General features: G+C 54.2%; 11 protein-coding genes across 11 annotated transcripts; 6 read left to right on the top strand and 5 right to left on the bottom strand.

Moving 5' to 3' along the window:
• Window positions 1-209: 209 nt before the first annotated feature.
• On the top strand, window positions 210-1,229 carry KRP23_8707 (Fibronectin type 3 and ankyrin repeat domains 1 protein; the record flags this gene model as incomplete). The annotated part of the gene is made up of 1 exon (XM_067894180.1): window positions 210-1,229. One exon carries the CDS (start codon window positions 210-212, stop codon window positions 1,227-1,229), a length of 1,020 nt encoding a protein of 339 aa, XP_067743639.1.
• Window positions 1,230-1,328: 99 nt separating this feature from the next.
• KRP23_8706 (UDP-N-acetyl-alpha-D-muramoyl-L-alanyl-L-glutamate epimerase) lies at window positions 1,329-2,971 on the bottom strand (the record flags this gene model as incomplete). The annotated part of the gene is made up of 3 exons (XM_067894179.1): window positions 1,329-2,280; window positions 2,364-2,536; window positions 2,603-2,971. The coding sequence occupies 3 exons, from the start codon at window positions 2,969-2,971 to the stop codon at window positions 1,329-1,331; spliced, it is 1,494 nt and encodes a 497-aa protein (XP_067743638.1).
• Window positions 2,972-3,138: 167 nt separating this feature from the next.
• Window positions 3,139-5,679, bottom strand: KRP23_8705 (Serine/threonine-protein kinase Nek6; the record flags this gene model as incomplete). The annotated part of the gene is made up of 5 exons (XM_067894178.1): window positions 3,139-3,375; window positions 3,462-3,596; window positions 3,670-3,857; window positions 4,815-5,382; window positions 5,473-5,679. 5 exons carry the CDS (start codon window positions 5,677-5,679, stop codon window positions 3,139-3,141), a joined length of 1,335 nt encoding a protein of 444 aa, XP_067743637.1.
• A 584-nt stretch (window positions 5,680-6,263) lies between these two features.
• KRP23_8704 (Homeobox protein HAZ1) lies at window positions 6,264-8,204 on the top strand (the record flags this gene model as incomplete). Its single annotated transcript, XM_067894177.1, has 4 exons — window positions 6,264-6,349; window positions 6,483-6,666; window positions 6,762-7,501; window positions 7,583-8,204. The coding sequence occupies 4 exons, from the start codon at window positions 6,264-6,266 to the stop codon at window positions 8,202-8,204; spliced, it is 1,632 nt and encodes a 543-aa protein (XP_067743636.1).
• Window positions 8,205-8,335: 131 nt separating this feature from the next.
• On the bottom strand, window positions 8,336-9,796 carry KRP23_8703 (Adenylyltransferase and sulfurtransferase MOCS3-1; the record flags this gene model as incomplete). Its single annotated transcript, XM_067894176.1, has 1 exon — window positions 8,336-9,796. One exon carries the CDS (start codon window positions 9,794-9,796, stop codon window positions 8,336-8,338), a length of 1,461 nt encoding a protein of 486 aa, XP_067743635.1.
• An 84-nt stretch (window positions 9,797-9,880) lies between these two features.
• KRP23_8702 (Pyridinium-3,5-biscarboxylic acid mononucleotide synthase) lies at window positions 9,881-11,189 on the top strand (the record flags this gene model as incomplete). The annotated part of the gene is made up of 6 exons (XM_067894175.1): window positions 9,881-10,309; window positions 10,379-10,486; window positions 10,570-10,645; window positions 10,719-10,861; window positions 10,933-11,092; window positions 11,158-11,189. 6 exons carry the CDS (start codon window positions 9,881-9,883, stop codon window positions 11,187-11,189), a joined length of 948 nt encoding a protein of 315 aa, XP_067743634.1.
• Window positions 11,190-11,282: 93 nt separating this feature from the next.
• On the top strand, window positions 11,283-12,486 carry KRP23_8701 (uncharacterized protein; the record flags this gene model as incomplete). Its single annotated transcript, XM_067894173.1, has 2 exons — window positions 11,283-11,709; window positions 11,780-12,486. 2 exons carry the CDS (start codon window positions 11,283-11,285, stop codon window positions 12,484-12,486), a joined length of 1,134 nt encoding a protein of 377 aa, XP_067743633.1.
• Window positions 12,487-12,672: 186 nt separating this feature from the next.
• On the bottom strand, window positions 12,673-14,196 carry KRP23_8700 (uncharacterized protein; the record flags this gene model as incomplete). The annotated part of the gene is made up of 2 exons (XM_067894172.1): window positions 12,673-12,784; window positions 13,739-14,196. The coding sequence occupies 2 exons, from the start codon at window positions 14,194-14,196 to the stop codon at window positions 12,673-12,675; spliced, it is 570 nt and encodes a 189-aa protein (XP_067743632.1).
• A 2,842-nt stretch (window positions 14,197-17,038) lies between these two features.
• On the top strand, window positions 17,039-18,301 carry KRP23_8699 (CUGBP Elav-like family member 2; the record flags this gene model as incomplete). The annotated part of the gene is made up of 6 exons (XM_067894171.1): window positions 17,039-17,172; window positions 17,237-17,397; window positions 17,481-17,585; window positions 17,669-17,728; window positions 17,867-18,010; window positions 18,090-18,301. 6 exons carry the CDS (start codon window positions 17,039-17,041, stop codon window positions 18,299-18,301), a joined length of 816 nt encoding a protein of 271 aa, XP_067743631.1.
• A 3,043-nt stretch (window positions 18,302-21,344) lies between these two features.
• KRP23_8698 (uncharacterized protein) lies at window positions 21,345-21,887 on the top strand (the record flags this gene model as incomplete). Its single annotated transcript, XM_067894170.1, has 1 exon — window positions 21,345-21,887. The coding sequence occupies one exon, from the start codon at window positions 21,345-21,347 to the stop codon at window positions 21,885-21,887; it is 543 nt and encodes a 180-aa protein (XP_067743630.1).
• A 191-nt stretch (window positions 21,888-22,078) lies between these two features.
• KRP23_8697 (Protein odr-4-like protein) lies at window positions 22,079-23,485 on the bottom strand (the record flags this gene model as incomplete). Its single annotated transcript, XM_067894169.1, has 3 exons — window positions 22,079-22,419; window positions 22,511-22,673; window positions 22,739-23,485. 3 exons carry the CDS (start codon window positions 23,483-23,485, stop codon window positions 22,079-22,081), a joined length of 1,251 nt encoding a protein of 416 aa, XP_067743629.1.
• Window positions 23,486-24,165: the final 680 nt, after the last annotated feature.

Raw genomic sequence — 24,165 nt, 5'->3', positions numbered from 1 at the left:
ATCTTTCCTGAGCCGTTGCCCGGCCTGTTTTGCCAGATAGAGTCTCATTGCATCGACAACACACAATAGCACTACCATATTAGCAATTCATCAGTTTGCACTTCAACGTTGCGGTCGACCGTGGCCACGTACCCCAGCAGCCAATCAGAGCCTCCGAAAAAAAATAAGCCATGTGAGCCAATCACCACACCACTTTGCAATTGACAATCATGGCAGGAGGAGACGCAGCGAACGAGCTTTCGGTGGAGACGCTGGTGCTGGGCGATGAGGGCTACGAGGTGGACGAGCAGTTAGACGCGGTGCGCGAGAGCGTGATGAAGGGCGACGTGGAGCAGTTTCTGGCGACTGCAGGTGACCTCGGGGACAAGTCGCCGCTCGTGTTCCTCATGGACTGGCTGCACACCTGGCAGCAGGAGTACGAGGCCTTTGTGCACGTCCTGGGCGTCCAGGAAGGGTTCGATGAAGGCCAAGAGCCTAGCGAGACGGAGAAGGATCTGCTCGAGCTGGAAAAGGAGGCGGATCAGCTCATGAACGGCTTTGGCAAGGTGGCGACGGCTCTGCTGCAGCGTCTGGGCGTCAAAAACCCGGACACTGTCGTGGACCGCGTCGGGTGGACGCTGCTCATGCAGGCGGCGAACTCGGGACTCACTGAACTGGCCCAGGAGCTGGTGGCGTGTGGTGCCGACGTGAACTTTGGTGGCAATGCCAAGGACGCTTCCAACCCGCTTTACCTGGCCGTCGAGTCGGAGCACACGGACGTGGCTCTGCTGCTGCTCAAGAACGGCGCTATTTCATCTGCGACGAAGCTTGTTACGACGGCCTCGGTGGGCGCGGAAGATGAGGAGGAGGAGGATGCGGAGGACGATGACTGCGCACTGTTCCAGGCCTGCCGCTTTGGCCACCTGAGCGTGCTCAAGGAGATGCTTGCCCAGGGTGTGGATGTCAACTTCGCTGTGCCCTCTACGGGTGACCGTGCTCTTCACGTGGCTGTCATGTTCGAGATGCAAGCCGTCGTAGAGCTTCTGGTTGAAAGTGAGAAGATTGATCTGAGCGTCTTGAACGAGAGCGGCCAAACGTGCCTCTTCGGCTGCTCTAGCGTCGAGCTGGTCAAGTTGCTTGTGGCGAAGGGAGTGGACCCCAACGTTAAGGACGCGGATGGTGAGACAGCACTTTCCATGGCGAAAGCACTTGAAGACGATGAGGTGGCTGAGTATTTGGAGACGCTGTAGCTGTATTATCTTCTCCTTCTTTCAGACCAGTTTGCTCTTGGTTACTACATAGACGTCTTTTCAGATGAACACCTCCTTTTGGCCATTTCTCTCATTGCTCTAAGCTCCCAGCATCATAACGGACTCGAGTAGAGCGGGCTCCAGAAACTGCGGCAGCAAGTGCTCGCTGTTGTAGTCGTCCAGCAGATGCATCAGCTCGGCTCCCTTTTGACGAATCTCGTGTTCGTGGGACCTCAAAAAGGTGCTGTCTCCGTGAGCTTGCAGTGCCAAGTACAGCGACAGCCAAGTCTCACAAGCCGTGCCAACGCACTCCATCGGCTTCACTCCTTCGTCATCTAGCAAAGAGAGGAACAATGGGAACATCAATGGTTTCTCGAACAGATTTTCGCCAAAAATCTCCTCGAGTTGAGCTTTCGAGCACCATGCGCTCATAAGGATAAACACAAACGCACACTTGGCGCACTTGCAGCACCATTTGTCGCCATCCGGAGCCTCGTTGCAGCTCAAAAACACAGGCAGGAAATTGTCGGAGCTCTCCAAGGAGCGGCTTGCAAATGTACGCGCGATTTGCACTTCCCACAGGTGCTGCAGAGCCGAAAAGTAGTGCAAGTCTTCCACCAAATACTTGCGGATGTAGGCGTGGGCGCGGGTCTCAAAGTCGAAGCTTTTGTCGTACTGGTGGTTCACAGGACGGCCTTCATGCTCGATATTGTTGCCGAAATTGGCGCTGCGCTCATTTCCCACAGCCACGTGAGTGAAATCACCCAAAATGGCCGCAAGCACGCTGTCGAAAGCCACGAGAGCTGCCCACGGATGACCCGCCGGCTGGTATGGTGTGCCTCCTACTTCGTGTTCCCACGTCTTATCATCCATGTTGTGCTCGAAGCGGAGCGCAGAGGTCCCAGTACGGCTCTGCGTCATCTCGACGATTTCCTGGAAACGCCAGCTACGCTCGAACTCCTGCGGGCGATCACCCACGTGCAGCCACGCACAGGACGTATCGCTCGAGGCAAGCAGTTGGTATACCACAAGTGAGTCCTTGCCACCTCCCCTACAATGCATGCAGACAATCAATTCAACAAGGCATCATTAGATACACGCGCAAAAATGATGCTTCAAGGGCAATCCACTTACAACGGAACCAGGACCTTGGTCTTGCCCTGCTGCTCCAGCTTTCTGTCCGGCATGACGGGAAGAGCTTCACTTTCCGGACCATCCACGACAATATACAGCCGGTCACGGTCCAGCCCGTGCAGATACAGAAACTCGCTCAGCACGTTCTGGTAGAACTCCTCCCAAAATTGCACCTACAGATAACGCCACCACTCAATCGGTTCTGCCACTACATCCACTTTCTCAACACTCCTCCCTACCTGCTCTGGATTAAGATATCCCGCTTCGAGGCGGATGTACTTGCAGTTGTAGCCCATCCAGAACCACGGCAAGATGCAAAGTCCAATGTGCAGCAACGCATTGCGCACAATGGGCGACGTCTCGTCAATGTCTTGCAAAGGTCCCGCCAAGCTCATCGTGGCCTGGAAGCGGCGCCCGCCGCAGAAATGGAACTGGAAGGTGGCGAGACGCGATGCAGCATCCAACTGGATGCTCTCAAACGTGAGGAAGGGCTCGGTCTGCTCCAGCAGCGACAGTCCCAGCCCGATATCGTCATACTCGCAATTAGACTCAGCTTCAGCTTCGTAGTGGTAGGAATCGGGGGCTGGTGTCGTCGTGCGCGGGGCCATTGAACGTCGGCGGAAGGGGCTGCTTGATACACGTGGAAAACTCTCAAAAATGAGCGGCGCACGCGCATCGAAATGGCGGATTGGCTGATAACTCAACTCAGATGAGAGCCGATTGGCTGGAAATGCATTAATCTGTGATTCGTGATAAGTGATGGGGGTCTGAAATGTTAAACGAATTTACGATGGCTGCATTGTTGTTGTTTGCGAGTCCAGTAGTCATGCAGCACTTGCAGCTTCAAGCCGAGCTCTCGGTTTTCGTCAATAAGGTGTCGAACTTGGCGCTTTCGTTCCAAAAGCGTGGAATTGTCGGTGAGTCGAGCCTCCGTGGCATTCACTGCATTTGCTTGCTCAGACCGAGCTGTCTGCAGCCTCGCAATCTCCACCGTCGCTCGATTGACATTGCCCTGCGAAAAGGTCATCAAAGCCATAGTCAGTTCATTGCGAAAATACTCAATGCAATGCAGCATTATCCATTAAGTGAGCATCCTACCTGAGCAATCTCCAGGATGCCATGAGACTTTGACAAGCGTGCAGTTTCCTCGTCGTACAGCCGCCGAGCACGCAGATAGCGCTTGTTCAGCTGCTTCTCGTACCGTTCAAGTTGATCTGACTGGTGTTGTCGACTCTGAATATGACAGCCATCTAAAAATCAGGGAACTGTCTGTTGCTGCAACCACTACAGCGGGATCAAAACCTACCGCTTGAATCAGACCAATCTCACGCTGCATGCCATCCTGGCCCACTACAATCGCGCCGGCTTGAGTTTGCATTTGGTCCAATCGCACGCGCCACGAAGTTTCAGCAGGACGCTGTCGGAGCTTGCCCTGTAAAACTGCTTGCAACTTTGGAAGCATACGACGACGCTCGAGTTCCCACGCAACTGGGTCTATATCGGAATGAATCATGGCATTCTCTTTGTCCTCGTCAACGCCACAACCATGGGGCTGGTTCTCTTCTTTGACCACAACCCAGCGCGAGAAGACATCATCATCCTCACAAACGAGGGAGTTTGTTGATTCTCCAAACCCATCACCACTATTATTCTGGTGTCCGTCGTCATCTGTTGCATCTAATACGTCACTCGACTCTATCGTTTCAACACGTTCCGTCGGGTAAGCTGGCGGGATAGTGCAATACTCTTCGCCACTTACTACAGCAGCAGTAAGGGCATCCAACAGCTCGCACACTTCGATGCCAGCCCCACTTGTTAAGGCTGGAGCGCTGATCTGTGCAACTCCAGGCACTCCAAGCTTTTCAGCCGCCAGAAGAATTTTTTGAGTGACTACAATTGGCGGGTGCCCGCTCGGAACATCAAGTTTGAATGCATCGCCACCTAGAAGCGACAGTAACCACTGGGAAAGTGCACGCATATCATCAAAGCGAGTCTGCGGCGTCACCTTGGGAAGTGTTCGACTATCAAAGACAAAATAAGCTGGTGATATGCGCTTTTTGAGAGCTTTTTCGTACTGCAAGATTCTGAGTCTCTCGAAAAGTATCTCCATCCGCGCCTCAGCGTGCCTCTTTTTTATTGTTTCTTCTGATGATCCACTGCTAGCATCTCCCTGTGACGATGGGGGGCGCGACTGTGGTGGAGTTTCTTGCTGCTGGTCGGAAGACAAAGGTCGCAACGGTTTTTCATTTTCTGGAGTGTTCTTGTTACTAGTGTTTCGCGTTCGTGCAGAGCGTGACTCCGGTTCTGTGCTCGAGGCGTCATTATTATTCTCTGCAGCAGTTTGGTGCCGTCGCATTCGCTCCTGCAAAGCAGCACTAGGTGGTCGTGTTCGACAGAATTCCCACACTTCCTGCACACTCGGACGGTCTGATGCCATGAGTGAGATCATACTTTTCACGAGCCCACGCAGATGCTCACTGTACACCTCTGGGATATCCTCATAGTGACCCTTATTAATTTTCTGAAAGAGTCCGACAAGGTTCAAGCCTTCTGACTTGAACGGTGACCGAAGCATGGCGAGCTCGTACAAAATGCACCCCATGGACCACACGTCGCTCTTCCAATCGTAACTTTCACCTCGTAGCACCTCGGGTGACATATAAAGCGGCGTCCCCACTTTCGAGCGTGCCTCCACTGTATTCTCACTCAAGTATCGCCCCAATCCAAGATCCCCAACTTTCACCACACCTTTCAATGTCAAAAATATGTTCGCCGGCTTCAGGTCACGATGCATGATGCGCCCCTGGTGCAGGTACAGAATGGCACCGCAGAGCTGCGTGAAGTACCTCCATATCGTGCGTTCATCAAACCTCACACCTTTCTCATTAGCCTTGCGGATCTGACGCTTGAGATCGCCCGCTTCTGCCCACTCAAACGCAATGTAGAGCTCGTTATTCTGGACGAACGCATCCAGGTACTGAATGATATTCGGGTGACTAACCGACTGCACCAGACGCACCTGTTCGCAGTCCAGATCGCACGAAACAATGACCAACATTTGTCAAACAATTGCATACAACAATTCTCAATTGAGCGCCGCACGCCGCACCTCTTTCAGCGTTTTTTCGCGAGCTTTGAGGTTCATCATGTCGAAAATGGCGATCTTCTTGAGTGCCACCGCCTGGCCATCGCACCGCCGTTTGGCCTTGAATACTACTGAGAACTTGCCCTTTCCGATGGGTTTCAGCACTTCGTAGTCATCCATCTGGCCCCCGTCGGCGAAGAGCGAGCGCTGCTCGTCCGTCAGCGACTCCATCGACGTCGAGTCAGCAAGTGCACTGCACCCCTTGAAGGCGAAAATCTATGATCCTTTTCGACCAATTGTAGACGAGAATTCCGCTGCTTTTCCACCAGTGGTAGCTCGACACCCACGGGTCAGTAATTTGGCCCACTGAATCAGCAAGTTTTTCAAGCGAACAACTAGCAGCACGGGGCTGTCACCATAGTGTTGTTCTACTCTCAGTCAGTCTCCTCCACCCCTCCCCAAGACACCTGCAAGACTTGCTATCAATCACGTTTCGCCCACTCTCGCTGCTGGCATCTTCCCAAGTTTCAACTTTCGGGATACTCGCGGACTAAATACTCAAGTCCACGGGTGGTCGACGGCAACTACTGGACCAAGCGACGTCACTGGTGACGTGCATCCTCCTCCCCACCCACCAACTGAACGAGTTCATTTTTGATCGCAAGGTAACTTTGCATCAAACCAATGGATCAGTCCTGTGAGTCTTAGTCCGTGAAATGGACTAAAAACTTGTTATTGTTAGACAGACAGGCAGCCGGACCAATCCACCACTCGACACCGTCCACTCGACAAACCTTGATTCAAAGTTGGGAGCTATGCCTCGCACTAGGAAGAAAGCTCGCTCGTCGCTAGACAGTGACGACACCTATGCGCCACCGGCTTCCGCTCGTCGTCCGCCAATGTACGAAACATGCTGGATACTTTTTCTATCTCGATCCCCCCTTGATACCAGTGGGAGTCGAGACTGCATCCCCATTTCGACGGGTGACTATGGTCCGATCTACGTGCTCACTATCAATTTCAATGTTTTGCAGTAAGGTGAAACCACGGGAGCAACGTGAGAGACGTGCCCCCGCGGCGTTCTCACCGACCGCCAATACCCCGCTGCTGAAAACCAGGAAGCCAAAGGATTCGAGCCCGGAGACGGACAGCAACCCCCGTCCGGCTACCCCCGTTCGCCCAGAGCACAAGCGACTGGAGAACAAGATCAAGTCCCAGGTGCGTTCAATGGATCCAAGAAGCCCCTATTGATACTCTTGCACATGAAGAGTTGTGGATGACATCACTGATGAATACTGCACATTCGTGTCCAGGCGCACCGACTGCGGTACCCACTTGCTTTTATCGAAGCTTATGAAGCCGAAGGCTGGCGCAAATCGAGTCGGGACAAGCTCAAGCCCAACAAGGAGCTTGAAGTGGAACACCGCAAGATCATGAAAGGCCAACGTGCCCTTATCGACGGTCTGCGTGAGTTGAAGGCGTTAAACGCTAATGACCCGCAGGTGCCACCCCTTGCCGTGTTTGAAGAGGTTCACTGCTCGCGTTGCGGGAGCACGGATATTGAGCCAGACAACGACATCTTGCTCTGCGACAGTATCGGTTGCCATCGAGCCTATCACCAGCAGTGTCAGACACCATTTGTGCTGACAGCCAATATCCCGGCAGGTGCTGAGCCTTGGTTCTGCGAAGTGTGTCTAGCCGTCTTCGAGTGCCTCAAATCCATCAACTCTGTGTTCGGGGCAACGTACGAGAGCGTCGACGACCTTTTTCCGGAGCTGACTCAGCCTGAGCAGCAAGCAATTACGGATGCGAGCAGCACCGCTCAGTCAGGCGAAGAGAGCGGCAGTGCTCCTGTTGATGATGATGAAGAAGACGACGAGGATTTCGTTTGCAACGACGAAGAAGATGATGGTGACGATGAGGAAGAAGGCGATTCAGATGAGAAAACACCTGAAGCAGCTGGCGCCGGCGAGGAGGAAATGGCTGAAGAGGTGCCGGAGAGTACGCAAGACTTGCTGTATCTTCGGAAAGACGACGTCATCGATCCCAATCAGTGCGTACTGGAAATGGCTTGGTCTCATATTTGCTTTGTTGTGTCTGACTTTGCTTTCGTTACAACTCTGCTCATCTGTAGTCGGTCAATGAGGTCAAAGAGTGCAGCCCAACCACCGAAGCCCACCTATAAGAAACCGAATCTTGTGGGTGAGCCCGCAGCCAAGATTGACCATAAAACTGGTGAAGTGATTCTTGGTGTCGTGGCAGACCTTGAGCCGCCGACTAAAGGAAGATATTCACGCTGGCGCATTGACTACCGCGACGGCAGCTCCGAATTACTTACTCGCAGCAAGACAGAAGCTGCGATTAATCGCGCTGCTGTAGAGGATAGTGGTGATGAACAGAGTGGTGATGACTCCGATTCAACTCTGATTGTCCATGGTAAGCGCAAGCGCAACGACGTGGACTACCGCCAGCTTAATGAGCTCATGTTTGCCGGGAAGGATGAAGACAGCGAGAATGACGAGACCTTTGAGGTTAAGGAAGGTAACGAGGAGGAACCCGACGAGGAGGGGGAAAACGACGATGAAGGCGGAGAAGAAGACGAAGGAGAGGATGAGGATGAAAAGACTGAGGGTGTGTCGGATCAATCATCGCCCACTACCGTGACTGCGTCGCAAAACGAAGTAAACGAAATGCGCAGTCATCGCAACCGTGCGCCTGTCAACTACCTCGCCATGCACGAAGGTATGTTTTCTTAGAACTTAAGCAAGCTCGCGTGGAGAGCTTTGTGACGAGTCCGAAAGCTTACCTAGCAAAACTTCCTAGATACCGCGATCATTGACTGCTTGAAAATACAGGGTTATCTTTCGTTCTGAGTAATGCCAAGGATTTAATACATCGGGAAGCTCGGGTCTGCCCCACCATCTTGTGCGTATGCGGTGTATCCTCCATCGACGTTGCATACGTCCTGAATTCCATTGCGGACAAACCATCGTGTCACTTTAACTGAATCCACGCCTCGACGGCAGATCACAAATGCTCGCTTTGCTTTGTTGGTTGCTTGCTCCTCAGATGCACCCGTTGTCACGCCTTGCAAATATCCAATGACTTGTGCAGGGTCCTGTTTCATCAGCTCAGCAGTGGGAATGTTCACCGCTTCGGGAAAGTGCACCATTTCGAACTGAGCACGCGCACGCGTGTCGAGGAGCACGTAGTCCTTTCGAATCGAATCTAGCTCATTGCCTTCCTGTCCTGCAAAGGGAGATTTTCGCATCAGCGCAAATTCTTTGGCACTGATACGAAATTCTGATCTGAGATCGTCAATGGATTCTGCTCCATCAGCACAGCTACCCTCAACAAGCAAAGAACTATCCAAAGGTTCCATACCGTTGTCTGCTGCACTGACAGCACACTGTCCACAAGTTGGACAGTCAGGATTCTTCTTCTTGCCCATTTTCAGGCGCCGGAACTGTCCGTCGTACGCGTCATAAAAGCATTGCACGCCAACAAGAGGCTCTCCAACCCCCGTGATAATCTTCACCGTTTCCATAGCCTGAAGACAACCGATCACACCAGGCACTACACCAACTACACCGTTCTCCGCACAGCTCATGGCGACTCGCGGCGGTGTCGGATACAAGCATCGGTAGCACCCCGTAGCATTCTCGTCATCCGCATATGTGAACACGGTCACTTGTCCCTCCAGCCCCAGCGCACTGCCTGACACCAATGGCTTACGTCGACGAGCACACGCTTCATTAACAAGATACCGGGTACCAACATTATCGGAGGCATCAACGACCACTTGATACTCCCCAACAAGTTCCAACGCGTTCGCAGCGGTGAAGCGCGTCGGGTAGGCGACACACTGCACCAACGGGTTCAGCTCCCGCAGTCTTCTCTTCGCAGAGTCCACTTTCTTCTCTCGCTCTTCCGCTCCTTGTTCATCGTGCAGAATCTGTCGATGCAAATTGCTGCGGTCGACATGATCAGCATCGACGACAGCCAGCGTCCCCACGCCCATAGCAGCCAAGTACATTGCCACGGGTGAGCCCAGCCCCCCTACACCAATCAGCAGCACACTAGCAGCACGTAACTTCAGTTGCGCCTTGACGCCAAACTCCTTCACCAGCATCTGTCGTCCATAGCGTTGCATCTCCATTCTCGAAAAGGGCGAATACGTCGCAGTCTCCTTAGCTTCACTTTCTTGGACCTTTGCGTCCACTGCACCCGATTTCTGAAGCAAATTCACCTGTGCTTGAAGTCGGGTATTTTGCACGCGGAGTTCGGCCAATTCATTCTCCAGAACCGAGCACCGAGAGCACACGGAGGTCACCCCAGAGGAACTCATTCGCTACCGCCCGATTTTCACAGTAAATACGATTTTTGCAATAGCGAATCTGACGTGGCAGTGCGCAAAGGTCATCCAGAGACCATGAAGCTCGTTAGTGCTCTGCGTTTGCGTCGCCACGCTTTGCTGCGTTTCACAGCCTCTGCAATGGGTGGTGAGGGCGTTCCACCCAAGTTGCGCGGTGCGAGATTGTCCACCTCGTCGAATTCGCAGTCGGCGGACAAAAAGTCGATTCTGGAGCTGCTGCAGCGTGTGGCGGACGGGAAAGTCTCGCCTCAAGCGGCCGCGGAGCTTTATGGCGCTGCAGCTGAGTACGAGGCAGTGGGGAATTTTGCCAAGATCGACACGAAGCGAGAAGCGCGCACAGGTTTCCCGGAGGTGGTGTATGCCGAGAGCAAGACGCCGCAGCAGGTGGCGGCTATTATGCAGGTCATGATCGACGGCGGGGAGGACAATGTGATGGCCTCGCGTGTCACGCCGCAGGCTGCCGATGAGATACGCGCCTTGATGCCTGTGAGGAAGAACGGAAGCAGTGAAGAGTGTAAGTGAACTATTGCTGACGTTGTTTTGCGAGCTTGACAGAGCCAGCAGCTGGCGTACTACGAGGTGCCACGCATTTTGGCGTCGAAATCTTTAGACGGTGCTACCAAGAACGAGGAAAACGAGTCTGGAGTTGAGGAATCAGAGAAGGTAGGAGCGGTTGTCTGTGCTGAAGATGTTTTGTTTGGATTTCATCAACGCGAGCTCCTTTCTCCCCTGTTTCGATGATCCAGGAGGCCCCCACTGCGTGTGTACTTTGCGCCGGAACATCGGATCTCCCCGTCGCAGAAGAAGCCGCTGTAACTCTTGGTGAGGATCTTCGTTTATCGCGCCTCAACCCTCCTTCACTTACCAAACTAACCGGGCATTTTTTATCCGACAGAACTGGCTGACTACCGTGTTACCAGACTCTACGACGTTGGCGTCGCTGGGATTCACCGTTTGCTGCGCAACCAGCACGTCCTGCGAGCAGCTGACGTCGCCATTTGCGTCGCTGGGATGGACGGCGCCCTGCCTGGCGTTGTGGTATGCTGATTTCCGTCCTGAAGATCTTCCTCGCTTAGTGTTCTCATCGACTTGTTGTATGCTCCAAACAGGGAGGTCTCACACCTGCCCCGGTGATTGCAGTGCCCACAAGCGTCGGCTACGGCGCAGCGTTCGGCGGTCTGGCCCCGCTACTGACGATGCTCAATGCTTGCTCGCCTGGCGTTGGCGTCGTCAACATCGACAACGGCTTCGGCGCCGCCGTTCTCGCAGGTACGTGCCCATTCAACTTGTAAGTTTACCACTTCAACTTAATGTTGTCCTCCTCTGTCCTCCAGCTCGTATCCTTCAGAAGCTCCGCCAAGTGTAGGTCGGATCCTATATCAACCTACAAATGTAGATCCCATTTTCCACCAATCCCCTTCCATCCGGACAATCATTTCCAATCCAGTGCAGTAGACAAATGGGCCGGAAGAAGTCGCCAGTCACGCGGAAGCGCATCGGCCGGCGCTACGTGGACCCAGCAGCCAACAGCTCGTCGTCGTCTGCGTCAGAGGCCTCCAGTCTTCTTGACGACGTGTCTCGGTCCTCGCTGCGGGGGTTGGCGGCCAATAAACAGGATCCGATGGACACGGAGTCCTCGGACAGCTTCCAACTGCCGAGTCCTCCGTTCCGGGGCCTGCATACAACGCTTCCCATTGGTGGAGAGGCTCCCAGAGGCCGCAAGAGTCGACGAAATAGCGGAGATGATGACGCGATCAGTCGACGGAGGGAAGCGGATTCCAGCGAAGAAGAGGAGGCGGAAGAGGAGGAGGTAGTGACGATCCCCGTGTCGGAGCTCGAGAAGTGGCAGCAGAGAGTGATTTTCCACGTTGAAGATCACTTTACGAGTATGCAGGAGACTGCAGTTGCTAGTTTATTAGACGCTGCTGACACTGGTAAATGCTTTTTGGTGAACAGATGAACAACTAAAGAGAATCGCCGAGTTTGGACGCGTGCATGGGAGTATAGTGCAAGAAGCCAAACAGTATGTGGCCAACATGGAGATACAGCTGACAAGTCGGCTTGAGGAAGAGCGGGCGGCGCTGCGTGCAGAGGCAGAGGAGTTCGTTGCCAAGACGACTGCGGATAATGAATCACTGCGTCACCAGGTGGAAGACCTGGAGCAGCAGGTTGAGGGATTGGAGAGGGAGGTCGATGAGTTAAAGTTGGAGAAGACACAGGGTAGTCGTCAGCATGACGAAGACCAGCAGAGGAACAGCGAGCACCTGCAGCAGACGCACTCACCACCAAACCATCGAAGACAAGTGCAGCCAGGAAACGGAGAGGTTAACGAGGACGGGGAAAACAAACCGACAAATGGAACTCGCAACACGAACGGGTACCAAGTAGACGAGCGAGGGGGCTTTGATCAGCTGCTAGCTCCCAAGCAAACTCCTTGTGGGCCGGTCGAACGTTGCAGTACATCGAAAACTACCAACCTGCCGCCTCATCACGAAGTACATGCAGATCTGGACAAAGCCCAATGTTACCAGCGACAACAACGCCCGGCAAACAGCGCAGGCTCGCCCGCTGGGGAAACCCAGTCGAATCCAGGGCTGGCGTCTAACCAAGAACGCTTTCAGATGATAGAATCTCCCAATACACCTGCCGGTGCAGGCGAATAACGTTTGGCACAGGAAGACTGGGCGATGTGAAGCCTTGAGATCCTGAGTATTGACAAGTATTTATCGTAGCAGACCAATTCCAAAACTGAGTTTTGATAGATGTATTATCGGGTAAAACAGAAGCGAAGACTATGTCGCTAACCACAATGTCTACATACACTGGCAGTGTGTCTCGTGTCGGCGGGTCTACACTCTGTTCTGGCTCGTGGCGCACTCCTTACCCGTGCCGATGGTGACCGGAACGTGCCAGCAGTGGCCCTTCTGGTAGCCGCCCTTGACGATCTCGTCCTTCTTGACGCTGAAAGTCCACGAATCGTCGAACGTCACAAATTCCGTCTTGAGCCAGTCCTCGGAGAAGTGCAGCATAAAGAAGCCGTACGGGTTGCCCGCGGCAATCCACGCGTGCTCCACGTACTTCTCAGCAACCTCAGGAGGCATGCCCGACGTCTCACTCTGGATACCGCCGCCGCCTCCGTTCTCGTAGAAGTGGGTGCCCCAGTTGCTGATGTCGTGGTTGAAGCCGTGCGTGTGGCCGTTGAGCCACACGTGGGCGCCGCCCTCCTTCGTGATCATGAACCACTCCTTCATCTTGTCCTCACTCATGTGGAAGTGCGGCGAGTAGTGCGAGTTGATCACCTTCCAGGTAGCCGTCGAGGCTGCGAGGTCCTTCTTCACCTGCTCGAGCGAGTCGTCCCACCACTTCTTAATCGTGTCAGAGCAGGCGTTGTACATCTCGGTGCTGCCACCAGCACACAGCTCGTCACCAGGGGTGCGGTCATTGCACGTGTTGCCCAGGGCCTTGGCCTCAGCGGCGCTAAGGTTTTTCTTCTTCACGTAGCCGTAGCATTGACAGCAAATCTGCATCACACCGTGCGAGTCGGCGAAGTTGGTGTCGATGTTGAAAATATCAACCGATACGCCGTTCTCCTCCACGCTCTCCACGTAGTAGTGGTCCGACAGTTTCCAGCGGTCGCTGTTGGCACTCTTGTACTCCTGCTGCAGCGAGAACTTGAGGTTGAGGTACTTGAGCATCTCGTCAGTGCTCTCGCACTCGCGGAAGTTGTAGTCCTTGTCGCCGCAGATGTACTCGGAGCCACCGAGATCGTGGTTGCCCACGACGTTGATCCATGGGATGCCCTCGAGCTCCGGCTGGTCGTACACGCTCTCGAACGTGGTTTCCATGCGGTAGTCAATGTCATCAGGACCGGCACCGTTCCAGTAGATGTTGTCACCGTGGCCAATGATGCGGGACGGCTTGATGTCACCGGCGGCCTTGGCGAGGATCTCGGCAATGTTGATCTGCGCCCAGTAGTCGATCTTCATCTCGAGTGAGTCGTTGGCCACCTTGCGGTACTTGTTGCAGCACGAGCCGGGTTTGTCCGTCGTGGCGCCCCAGTCACCGATGGCGAGCATGGTCAGCGCAGCCTTGGCTTCTTCTGGATCACTTGTTGGTTCATTGGTGGCAGATCCACTGCCGCTGGCCGTGGAATTGGTGAGCAGGTCCGACTCGGTCGCGTTGGACGTAGTGGTAGAGGTGGTGCCCGAAGCTCCGGCGGTGCCCGATCCGGAGTTGCTGGAAGTGCCGGTGCCGTCGCTGGTGGTGTTGGCGTCGTCACCGCCGCTGCTCGTGACGCCTACGATGATGCCCACGGCCACACCGATGACCACGAGCACGCCGACGATGATGAGAACCTTACGAGCTGCCACCATTGTGCTTCAGGGTGGGGCTGCAAGCAGGTCTTGCAAGGTAACAGCAGCGAGAGAAAAGGTCTCTGCTGGCTGGTGTAGCTTGGCTGCTGGGGAACGCGACGCAAAACTGGAAATGATTTGATGAGGAGTTGGGGCCTCTCTGGACGCATGGCGTGCTTGCCCTCTACCAAGAGCCTGTCCTCGACGCATATTACAGCGCCACAGATTTTTGTGACCCACCACCGCAATCGCTCTCGAACAGCGGGAACGGAACTGCAACCTTCGCGTTCTGACGCTTTTTCGCGTGCTATGATTGGGCATAATATGAGCTGACTCGTTTATGAGTGCCAAATTAACGCCATATGGACCTCTGCGGACTAAAAATTAGTCACCTCGATCAAGCGAAAATCCTCGTGATGCTCTGTCGTGCTGGAGCTCCTCCTTGCCTCGTTCGGCAGCATTTTGGAGCTGCGCCAACGAGACTCCTGCACCCGTGGTGGTCCACCACTGCAATCGTTTGTGTGGCGCCACCGGCTGGAGCGACGCCTGTCAGTCCGCCTGTCGGGCAAAAATTGCTGCAGTCGCGACTGCAGACGTGCCTGGAATCGAGATCGTCATGGTCCCTCGGTAGCTAATTGCTAGAGTGGTGAGTTTTGACACCGCCTGCTCCGAAGCCAGGCTCCTTGTTAAATACGGCTTGGAGACGGTATCCGCGGCATCCTGAATGGTTTCGGTGTTAGCGCCTCGCTCCAACAGCGCTCGATCATCCGCGTGCATGGTTTCGCACGTTTCAATAGTCACTCCATGGAGTCACGCCGTGTACTGCGCAAGAGGATCAGACGTTTCCAACAGCACGTCAGAGATGTCGTCACATATTGCGGTCAGACTTGCCAGTATTGGCAGTCGCGATAGCAAACTCTCATATCATCCCTCTTTATTAGGTATTCGCCACCACCCCTGTTGGTGAGCTCGCCGCTGGGCCTGCCTCCGCAAATACCGCGCGGCTCTCCTTCACGGGCTCACGTGCGCTCGCACCCACTCACCTCCGTTGCAGCTCGGGGTGCTAGACACTTGGGTGCTTGTCCTATTACAATGCAACAGTAAACCCACACAAAAGTTCGCCAAGATCGATTGCTGCTTTGAAGACATCTCCCTGCTGTATTTGCGAGCGGCAGGTGCATCACCTATGTAGCAATGACCTCTGCAGTAAAATAAATCTATCGAAACGGTTTGTTGGAAGAAAAACAAAACTTGGCTGAACCATGGGCAGGAGTCGCTAAGCTCCAGATCACATATGAAACCGAACGCAAAGAAGACTTGCCCAAGTTAACAATGCGCAACCGAGAGAAGAAGAGCGTTTGGGACGTAGAGTAACTCTGCCAACACATTGGCGTTTGCAACTGGTTCGATGAGTCCGGAGTAAAATCCTTCCCGTCGATCGCGAAACTTGCGAGAGTTTGGTGGGGCCGGAGCTCTTCTACAGCATTTCAAGAGTGTATTTTCAACTGGGTCACTCGTCCTGAGTTCACTGAGAACGCGTACAGATAACGAGGGTGCACAACGGCAGCTCGTGCTGCGCCATAATCGTGCTGAGATTGAGCGGATGGAGTCGTGAGTCGATGCTAGCACTGTGTTTAGTACTAATAATCGCAATATTTAGTCTTAGGACTAAGCCATCGCTGCGCAATTAGTAGTGCTAAACTAACACCTGAAAGAAGCGACATGCATAGTTCGTCTTAGAACTAACGGGGCAAAATCTCCACTACTATCAATCCCTGCCAACGACTACAAAGCTGAACGTGCCACGTGTACCCCATGTTTCGCAATTTCTCTAGAGCAGTAGCTGCTTGTCCTCAGTCACAGCAACAGTCCTTGACACGGAGTGGTGTAAGCTTTGGCTTTGACGTTCATGATTGTTTATACAAGTAGAAAAGGTAACTTAGCGTGCTGTTTGCCTCCATGGCCAGCAATGGCTGTGTCATCGCCTGGATAGTTGTGGATAGATCCAGTGATCAACAAGCTGCAGCCTAAACTGCGTGGCGTTCGTCATTACGTACTACTCTTGAAGCGGAGCACAACCTCCAGTATGACGGCAGTTGGTGCTGCCTTTGGCAAAAGACTGCCCTCCTCTGGATGCAGCTAGGCATGCGTCGCAATCGTCATTGATAACAATCTTGTCACGCATACAACACAATTTGAGGCGCTTCTATCTGCAGGCAATGTTGGTTTTCCTCTTACCGTTCTGCGTATTGTCATACCCCCGCATCTGCCACAGTGTGGCCCACACGAAGGCAGCGATAACATTGGCTACAAAACTCATGTGAGCCTATTTCGGAACGCGGATCGCAGCCTTTCGCTTCTCGTTTACGGTGCTGGGCTCTATCGCACACAGCTACTCCAACACAGTTGCTGCAGCTCGCAGTCGTGTCGATGTTATTGGCAGTAAATCTGATCGAGTTCCTGTATGCTCTGTTGTCAGCATTTGCTCAACAGGCATGAATTATTCTCTCGTACACGTGCACTTGTAAGTCGAACAGTGCGGCCGGCTTCAACGTGATGCGATCTTCCGCTACGCATTTCAGCGAATCATATCCGTTCCATCTCGATTGGTTGAAAACCTTCGCAGAGAGAGGGGGCAGTCCCTCGCGCGTATGCCAGTTCAATGACATCTTCCCCTCTCGCTCCCCTCCACCATATTCTGCTCGCAGGAAACTCAGGGGAAAGCAGCGGATCGGGCCTCTCACCTCGTCCGTCGTCGACCAGCCACGCAGCAAGCAGACTGAGCCAGCAGTCAGCCAGCCCTTCATCCCCGTAGCCCCCCGCGCTGCATTTTTTCATTTTGTGTGTATTGCATCTCGCACCAATGGCCGACCAAGTGGATCCCAACGCTGGCGGCGACGCCCAAGCGCCTGCGTCCTCGCAGTGGTCGGAGCACAACGCGCCCAACGGCCGCAAGTACTTCTACAACGCGGTCACGGGCGAGTCCACCTGGGAGCGGTACGTTTCCGTAGCTCCTCGGGTTGTCGGTCCATACTCACGTCCTGTATCTATTCTACCGCAGACCGGCAGAGCTCGCGGCCCCGCAGGCGGAGTTGCCTCGTGGTGGTGCCCCTCAACAGCAGCCGCAGCAGCAGCAGCAACAACAACAACCCCAGCAACAACCGCAGGCGGCGGGAACCTTCCAGCAGCCGCAGCAGCAGCTTGGAGGCCAAGCCCCGCAAGGTGCGTCCAGGAGTAGACTCGAGCCGTGTCTGTCGGTGGGACATACGTTCATATTTCGCCGATTGGTGTTACTGTTGATGCAGGTGCCGCAGCGTACGGTGGCTACCCGCAGCAGTACGGGCAGCCTATGCAGTACCCGCCTCCGTACGGTGGCAGTGGCTACATGTACCCGTTCCCGCAGGCTTACGGTACGTTCATGGAAGAGGGGAGAGCTCGTTGCTTATTATGTGGACATTTCCTGATCAGTTTTGCTATTGCTCATCATGATCAGGCTACCCGCCGCAGATTGTGGGTCCGGGCCCTCCCATCCAGACGACGGAGAGCGGCCAAGGTGAGACTCTCGCTTTGCTTGTCTTTCATTCCTACCTGCATAAGTGTGTGTCGTGCATGAACTAAATGTTGAAAATCATCACACTATCATGTGTGTGCATGATTGGACACATTGCGTGTTGTGTATTGCTGCATACAGGACCTCCTGGATGCAATCTCTTTGTCTTTCACATCCCGAACGACATGACTAACCAGGATCTCTTCAACTACTTCGCTACGTTCGGCAACGTGATTAGCGCTCGTATCATGGTGGAGAAGGAGACGGGGAGGAGCCGTGGCTTTGGTACGTTGTAGTTTTACACCACCTCCCTAGGCCAGCAGTCTGACATTGTGATACGATTGAATTTGCTTCGGGGGCATAGGTTTCGTGAGCTACGACAATGCTCCGTCGGCAGAAGCCGCCATCAAGGGTATGAACGGCTTCCAGGTTGGCCGTAAGCGCCTTAAAGTGCAACACAAGAAGGAGAAGAGCCAGGGCCCCATGTTCGGCGAGATGCCTGGCCACATTGATAACAACGCCAACGACATGGCTGTCCAAGGCAACACTGCCACCTCGCTGCCCACTGGCAACTAGAGCGCTCGAGGGAAGACACACTACGCTATCAATATTATGGGGCATGTTTGAGGGAGGAGGTGGTCGAAGAGGAGGAACATTAAACAAGACGAAGGAGAACAAGCCCGATCGCGTGGAGGCGGGCTGTGGGGAGTCCAGTGTGGTTGTGGCGGAGGAGGAAGCATGATCGTCAACGGTCTTGGCGTGAAGGAAGACGGAGTTTGGACGAAAGAGACGAGAAAACCAAGAAAGATCAGAAAAAGAGGAAGAAGTGGAGTGCAGCGGAATGGGCCGGGCAGCAGTCAAGTTATTCAGCCAGCAAGGAGGAGAGGCAGTCGATCTGCTTGCGTTCGTGTTCCCGAAATGCATATCCGGTGACGTTTAGCCTTAGCCAGGAAGGGGAAGAATGTAGGCGCTTGGTGTATACGTAGCGTTAGCAAGCAGACGGCGTAGCCGACCTCGTAAAAGCAAAGACCTGCCGGGCCGCTTCCGCGTCAACATCTTTATTCTTTGTGGGTCCAGGCTGCGATTTGACTCGCGCTTCAACAAGTGCTTCTGTTGAAGCAAAAGTACAAAAGTATCTTACGCGCTTGGCGGCCAAGTTGGCAGACCGCCGGGAGGGAGCAAGCTTCAGAAAGAGCGTGGTATTGCAGAGCTCGTCACTTGTCTTGCAGACAGTGCGAGCAAGGTGACCCAGCGAAGAGAGCATGCCCGCCCCGAACCAACCATTTCGAGATGGCGGCGCCCCGTCCTTCATCGTCCCGACCCGACGAGATCACACACTCATCAGCTCCAACTCGGAGCCTCTGAGTACTGCACTCAGTGCACTGGTGCACTGGTGGTGTCTCACATGGATGGATGGCGCCTGCGCGATGGTCATCGGCAGCAAGTGACGAGGCGCAGCCCAGAATGGATACATGTTCAGCCATCCCAGTCAAGTAAACTCCATCGCACGGATTTCTCCACGGAGTCACCACGAAAGGATTTCACTAGATCGGGACTTGATCTACGAGAGATACGGTATGTGCATCCTTATTGCTGCTAGCCTTAGGATAGATGTTCGGCAGGCGCCTGTCGTCGTGGGGTCGATGCGAAGCGAGTCGTGAAAATGAAGTTTTTAACGCTCGATCCCCGAAAATGCGCCGTGGCAGGTATGATGTGATAACCTCGTGATAGGAAGCACGAAACTGTCCCAGCCAACATCCAAACAAGGGGCTCACCCGAAAAGAAGCAACATCGACAAGCATCGGTCTCTTCACTTGTACAGCTCTCTTCCGACCATTATTCTGTCGCCGGGCCATAAGAGGTGAATATGCAAATAATGGCATGGAAACAGAGAGAGCGAAGGGCGGCGGATTCAACGCCGACTGTGCATTTCGAGTCAAAGAGACCCCCAGTCGTGTTACAGGCCCAACTTCTGTCGCTGTTACCGCCGCAGATGCATTTTGAGCGCGAACGCAATGCAGGCGTCCAGCGTTCGTGAGGGCTGTCCCAGTGGCTGAATGCCTGGGTGCCAAAGCTTTCTCGATGCGTCACGAGGCTTGTTTACACTTGTCCTCAAACCAGAAACCCTGGAGGAGCCAATCCCAACGCCCAGCCAGCCCGAGGCATTACAGCATAATTTACACCCTACACGGGCTCCGTATATTTTGCTGAGCTAGTCGAGTGCGGTACACTCCCAGTCGAAAGCAAATTTAGGCCGGCTTTGCCAGACGAGTGCACGCTGTGTTGAAAACTGAAGTTGCTGTTGCACCACAACGGGACGACCGCTCCGAGGCAACTTTGCACTTCAAATTATTGCACCGGCAAGGCAAACGTCGCATCCCGGCGCGAAAAAGAGGTCCCGTAGCTCCTCGAGAAAGTTTGAACGCTTGCTTTTACATGTTGCTGGACCCTGTACTGTATCAGGAGAGCCAGCCTGCAAATATAATAGTTCTTCCGGGACTCTCAAGAGAGGTTGTGCATCAAGAGGGGTTGTGCACTTACCTTTATCTCGTCTCATGACGACAACGAGACACTGGGGGCATTTCAGCAGCATGGCATTCGTTGCATTGCTTCGCCGCATGTCCTCCTGCGGTTGTGGGAGCTCTGTCGGTGTTTGCAAAATTGATAGCTGTCGATACCCAACCGCCCATAGTGTACGTTCCGTATACTGAGCAATTCCAAATCCCAACTGGAGATGTGGGCAAGCGCTGGTGTTTTCCACAGCAGCAGGTTTGTATCTCGGGATGGAGGATCGCCCGCAAACATCGCCCTTGCTGATCCCAAAACTTCGAGTACCATGCGGGTTATTTCGGCCGCCCAGAGCATGAGGCGTTAACACGGCTCCGAACGCTTTTGGATCCTCGGCTGATACATTACCTGTTGGCTCTACCTGGTGGCGTGCTGGCATGACACTGTTGACATGCACAGCTGGGAAATCCTTGAAAAGCCCGCAATTATAGCGGAAAACGAACTTGCCCAAATAATACAGGGACAGCTGGAATTCAGCAAGGTGGCGGTATTGACGGGCTTGGCCGATACAGTATCAAAACTTTGGCTGCAAATCTCATAACGTCACCTAGGCAATGGAGGTGGTGTAGGTGAACATCACAGGGAGCTGCCAAAGCCCAGGCAAATATCGACCCATTGAGGCCGCTGGCGCTTTGCCGAGTCGGCACCGCTGCAGCGGAGCCCGTGAAAGACCGAGACCAGCGCTCAAAAAGGCGCTGGCTGCTCGCTCGCTTCCGAAAGTCACTCGACGCAGCTTGGTTGTCTCAGCTGCTTGCCGGTGCTTGTGCCAGCGCGATTAGGGCGGAAGACAGGTTTCCCCTGCTCTTGTCGAGTTTCTCGTCGCTTGTTTGGTCTCGTTGCCCCTCTTACCCTAGAAGGGGATAGCCGGGCAGACGAGCCGGAGGGAGATGAGTTGGTAATCCTGCCACACTTGGTATCAACTGTGGCGAGGTGCCACTCCTACTAGCAAAAAAGGGCACCCGAGCCATCGCCGACAGTGTCGCTCACTTCAGCTTTTGCTTCACCGCGCTCAAGTGCCCCTCTAACGAGCTTCATCACCCGCACTACAAAAATGGACGCCTTCCTACAGAAGCTCGCAAGCAGCATGCTCTTCGCCAAGTCGGCCCCGGTCCAGGAGAGCAAGCAGCAGAAGCCAGTGTTGCTAGCCTCAGCCAGCCCGCGCTCGCACCCGGCGTCGGCACGCCACAGCGCCCAGCGCGTGCATGTTGAGGAGCCGCGCGATCTGCCGCGCCGCCGCATCGCCCACTGGGACAAGAAGCGCGAGAAGTGCAACAACTGCCAGCACATCTACCTCAAGACCCTGAGCAAGCACCCTGGCTTCTGCTCCGTGGACTGCAAGTCCAACATGGTCTACCTCGAGAAGGTCAATCGCACCATCCGCGCTATGAAGGATGCGGTGCAGGAGCAGCGCCAGCAGCAGCAGCAGGAAGAGCAGCAGTCTGCAGTGCAGCAAGAACAGCAATCACCGTCTGAGGTCGAGGCCGAGGATCTGGAGGTCGTGGAGACCGAATGCAAGACGTTCGCCGAGTTCGGTCTCGAGTCCCGTATCCTCGAGGCCAGCAACGTCGAGTGGGCGTTCAGCGCTATGTATTAAGTCGCGCTCGTAGATGAAAGTGCGCGCTATAGAGAATAGAATCGATGTAGATAGTTGTACAAAAGATCATGTAGAAGTAAACTGTCCAATGTTATCAAACGTTCCTTTCGGATAAAACGATCAATACAGTAACGAAGCGCACATGGAGTTTAGCGTTCACCACGAGGCCATCGTCCTCCTCACATTATGCCTCACATTATGTACTGCGCTAACAGGAGGACCAGAAGAATGAAAACCGGCACCAGGTAGTAGGCGTGCTTAAAATGCTCCGACTCGGTCAAGCCGAACGTCAAGTCCATGGGAGAGCCAAGTTGACCGCCGATCTCCATCGCAGTCCAGACTATAGGGTGGTTCACGTCGTCTCCGAGGATTTCAAGCGCGTTCTTCACAGCCTTTGCAATGTCTTCATCCGGGAAGACGTGGATCGTAGCTGAAAAGTGCAAGCTCGACGCGGCTGCAGAGCGCCACGGCACTAAGCCCCGCTGAGCAAGACGAATCACGCCACCTTCTTTGAACACTGCATTCGGCTCGACTGTACTCACAAAATCCACAACACAGGAGATCAGCAAATAGCTCTTTGCCAGTGAGATTTGGATGAGCATGATAAATAGTTTACTGCTTACCTTCGTCGTCCTCCGACCACCGCTCACGAGCAAGCGCCACACGCACCAGTAAGGACTTAACAAAGTCGCGCTTCAAGTAGTTCGCCGCCACCTCGTTCACCTCGGGCTCACTTTGCGACACGAAAGCGACACAGCTAATTGCGCCGTGGATGCCCCCGAGTGGCTACCGAAACATAGCAGAAACGTTAGTGATGTCCGCAGCAGATATGAATAAATAGCACAACTTACATCCTCAACAAACTGCTGAGACGCTGGAGGTGTCAACGTCAGCAGGTTCATGTGCTGGGCCACGGAGTCGCCCGTCAGTTTGAGGACAGCAACAGAGTCTTCCACGCGACGGAAAAATGGCTGCAACTGCGTTTCGACTTCGTTCATACGCCGCTCAGCCACCTCGGTTGCTGTAATTGCTGCATTCGGCGAAACATTCACGAACGGGGTAGGCTCGTCGAGGTCGATCAGCGTACGGTACTGCTTGAACTGGATACCCGTCGCTGGGGTCTTCCGTTCCGCCGGCAGCATCTGCGACTTGTTGACATCCACCACGTCGTAAAAGCTCTGGAATGTGACCTCCCCATTCGGGTGCACGAATGCCAAGTAGCTGACATCATCCCCCACATTCACATTCGACTTCAACGCAACTGCTTCTGCAGTGGCTCGGAGGTATGGCACAAGTTGCGTCGAAACGTCCCGTGCCGAAACAACGTAAAGTCCCAGTACGCTGATGCCCCCGGGCAGCAGGCGGTCCACCTGCTGAGCAACTTCTTGCACCCAGTCAGCCGACACATCGCTGAGTCCTGTCGGGGCCTCTCCGCTTTCAATCTCGGACGGAACCGGCACGGCTGAAAGCACGAAATCGCCGCAGTTCGAGGAGCTCACTTGGCCCACGAGGAGACCCAATTCGAAGACCGACTTTGACCTGCTGGCCCAGAACTCGGTGACCTGGTCATCGACGATAACTTGGCGGACACGACTCATGGTGCGTGGAGGATTCTGGAGGGCGGCACGAGGAGCTGTGCTTGATCGACGTCAGAGGCTCTCAAAACCGTGTCACGAAGCTTTTAGTGCTACCAGGCGATTGGTCGATTAATCATCTCTTGGGGGAAGATGAGTGGCTGAAATACAGATGCGAGTGCCTGACTTCAGTAATCGACGTCAGCAACAGCAACGACTGGTGCTGTTGCCAGACCACTCTAAGTGATTCATTAGGCTTGCAATGTCTTCGACGCGGGAGCGATGTCCACGACCCGAGGGTTGTCATGAAAAGCTTCATCTTCATCATAAATACTTGGTGTGTGTTAGAAATCACCTCCAAAGGTACAGTAAGCGGGCTAGCTACCTCTATTCGGAGTCTTACTGTGTCGACGCTGGCATACAAGTACTATTATAGCTAATCTGGTGGGCTCGGTGGTTGGAGAGAATCGAGCGCTAGCCTCGCACTCAGCCGATGAACGCGAGGCGGCATGGCAGTCACGAGTCGGCAGCAAAGACCACTGCAGTCGTGCTCTTTACACGTAGCGCTGATCTATTAGCCGTTTCGTTCGTTGAGTGCGTGGTGCTCTTACGCACAGCAATCGCTTCGTGCCTGGTGGCAGGGTGACACGCGTAGTTTCCAGCCAGGGTCATCAGTATGCCAGCGCGTCTACAGTGTCTGCCTC

Source organism: Phytophthora ramorum (genome assembly GCF_020800215.1).
Source record: "Phytophthora ramorum isolate Pr-102 chromosome Unknown Phyram_PR-102_s0007, whole genome shotgun sequence".
Taxonomy (NCBI): domain Eukaryota; phylum Oomycota; class Peronosporomycetes; order Peronosporales; family Peronosporaceae; genus Phytophthora; species Phytophthora ramorum.
The sequence above is the reverse complement of the archived record's forward strand: the minus strand, read 5'-3'. Positions and strand labels throughout refer to the sequence as shown.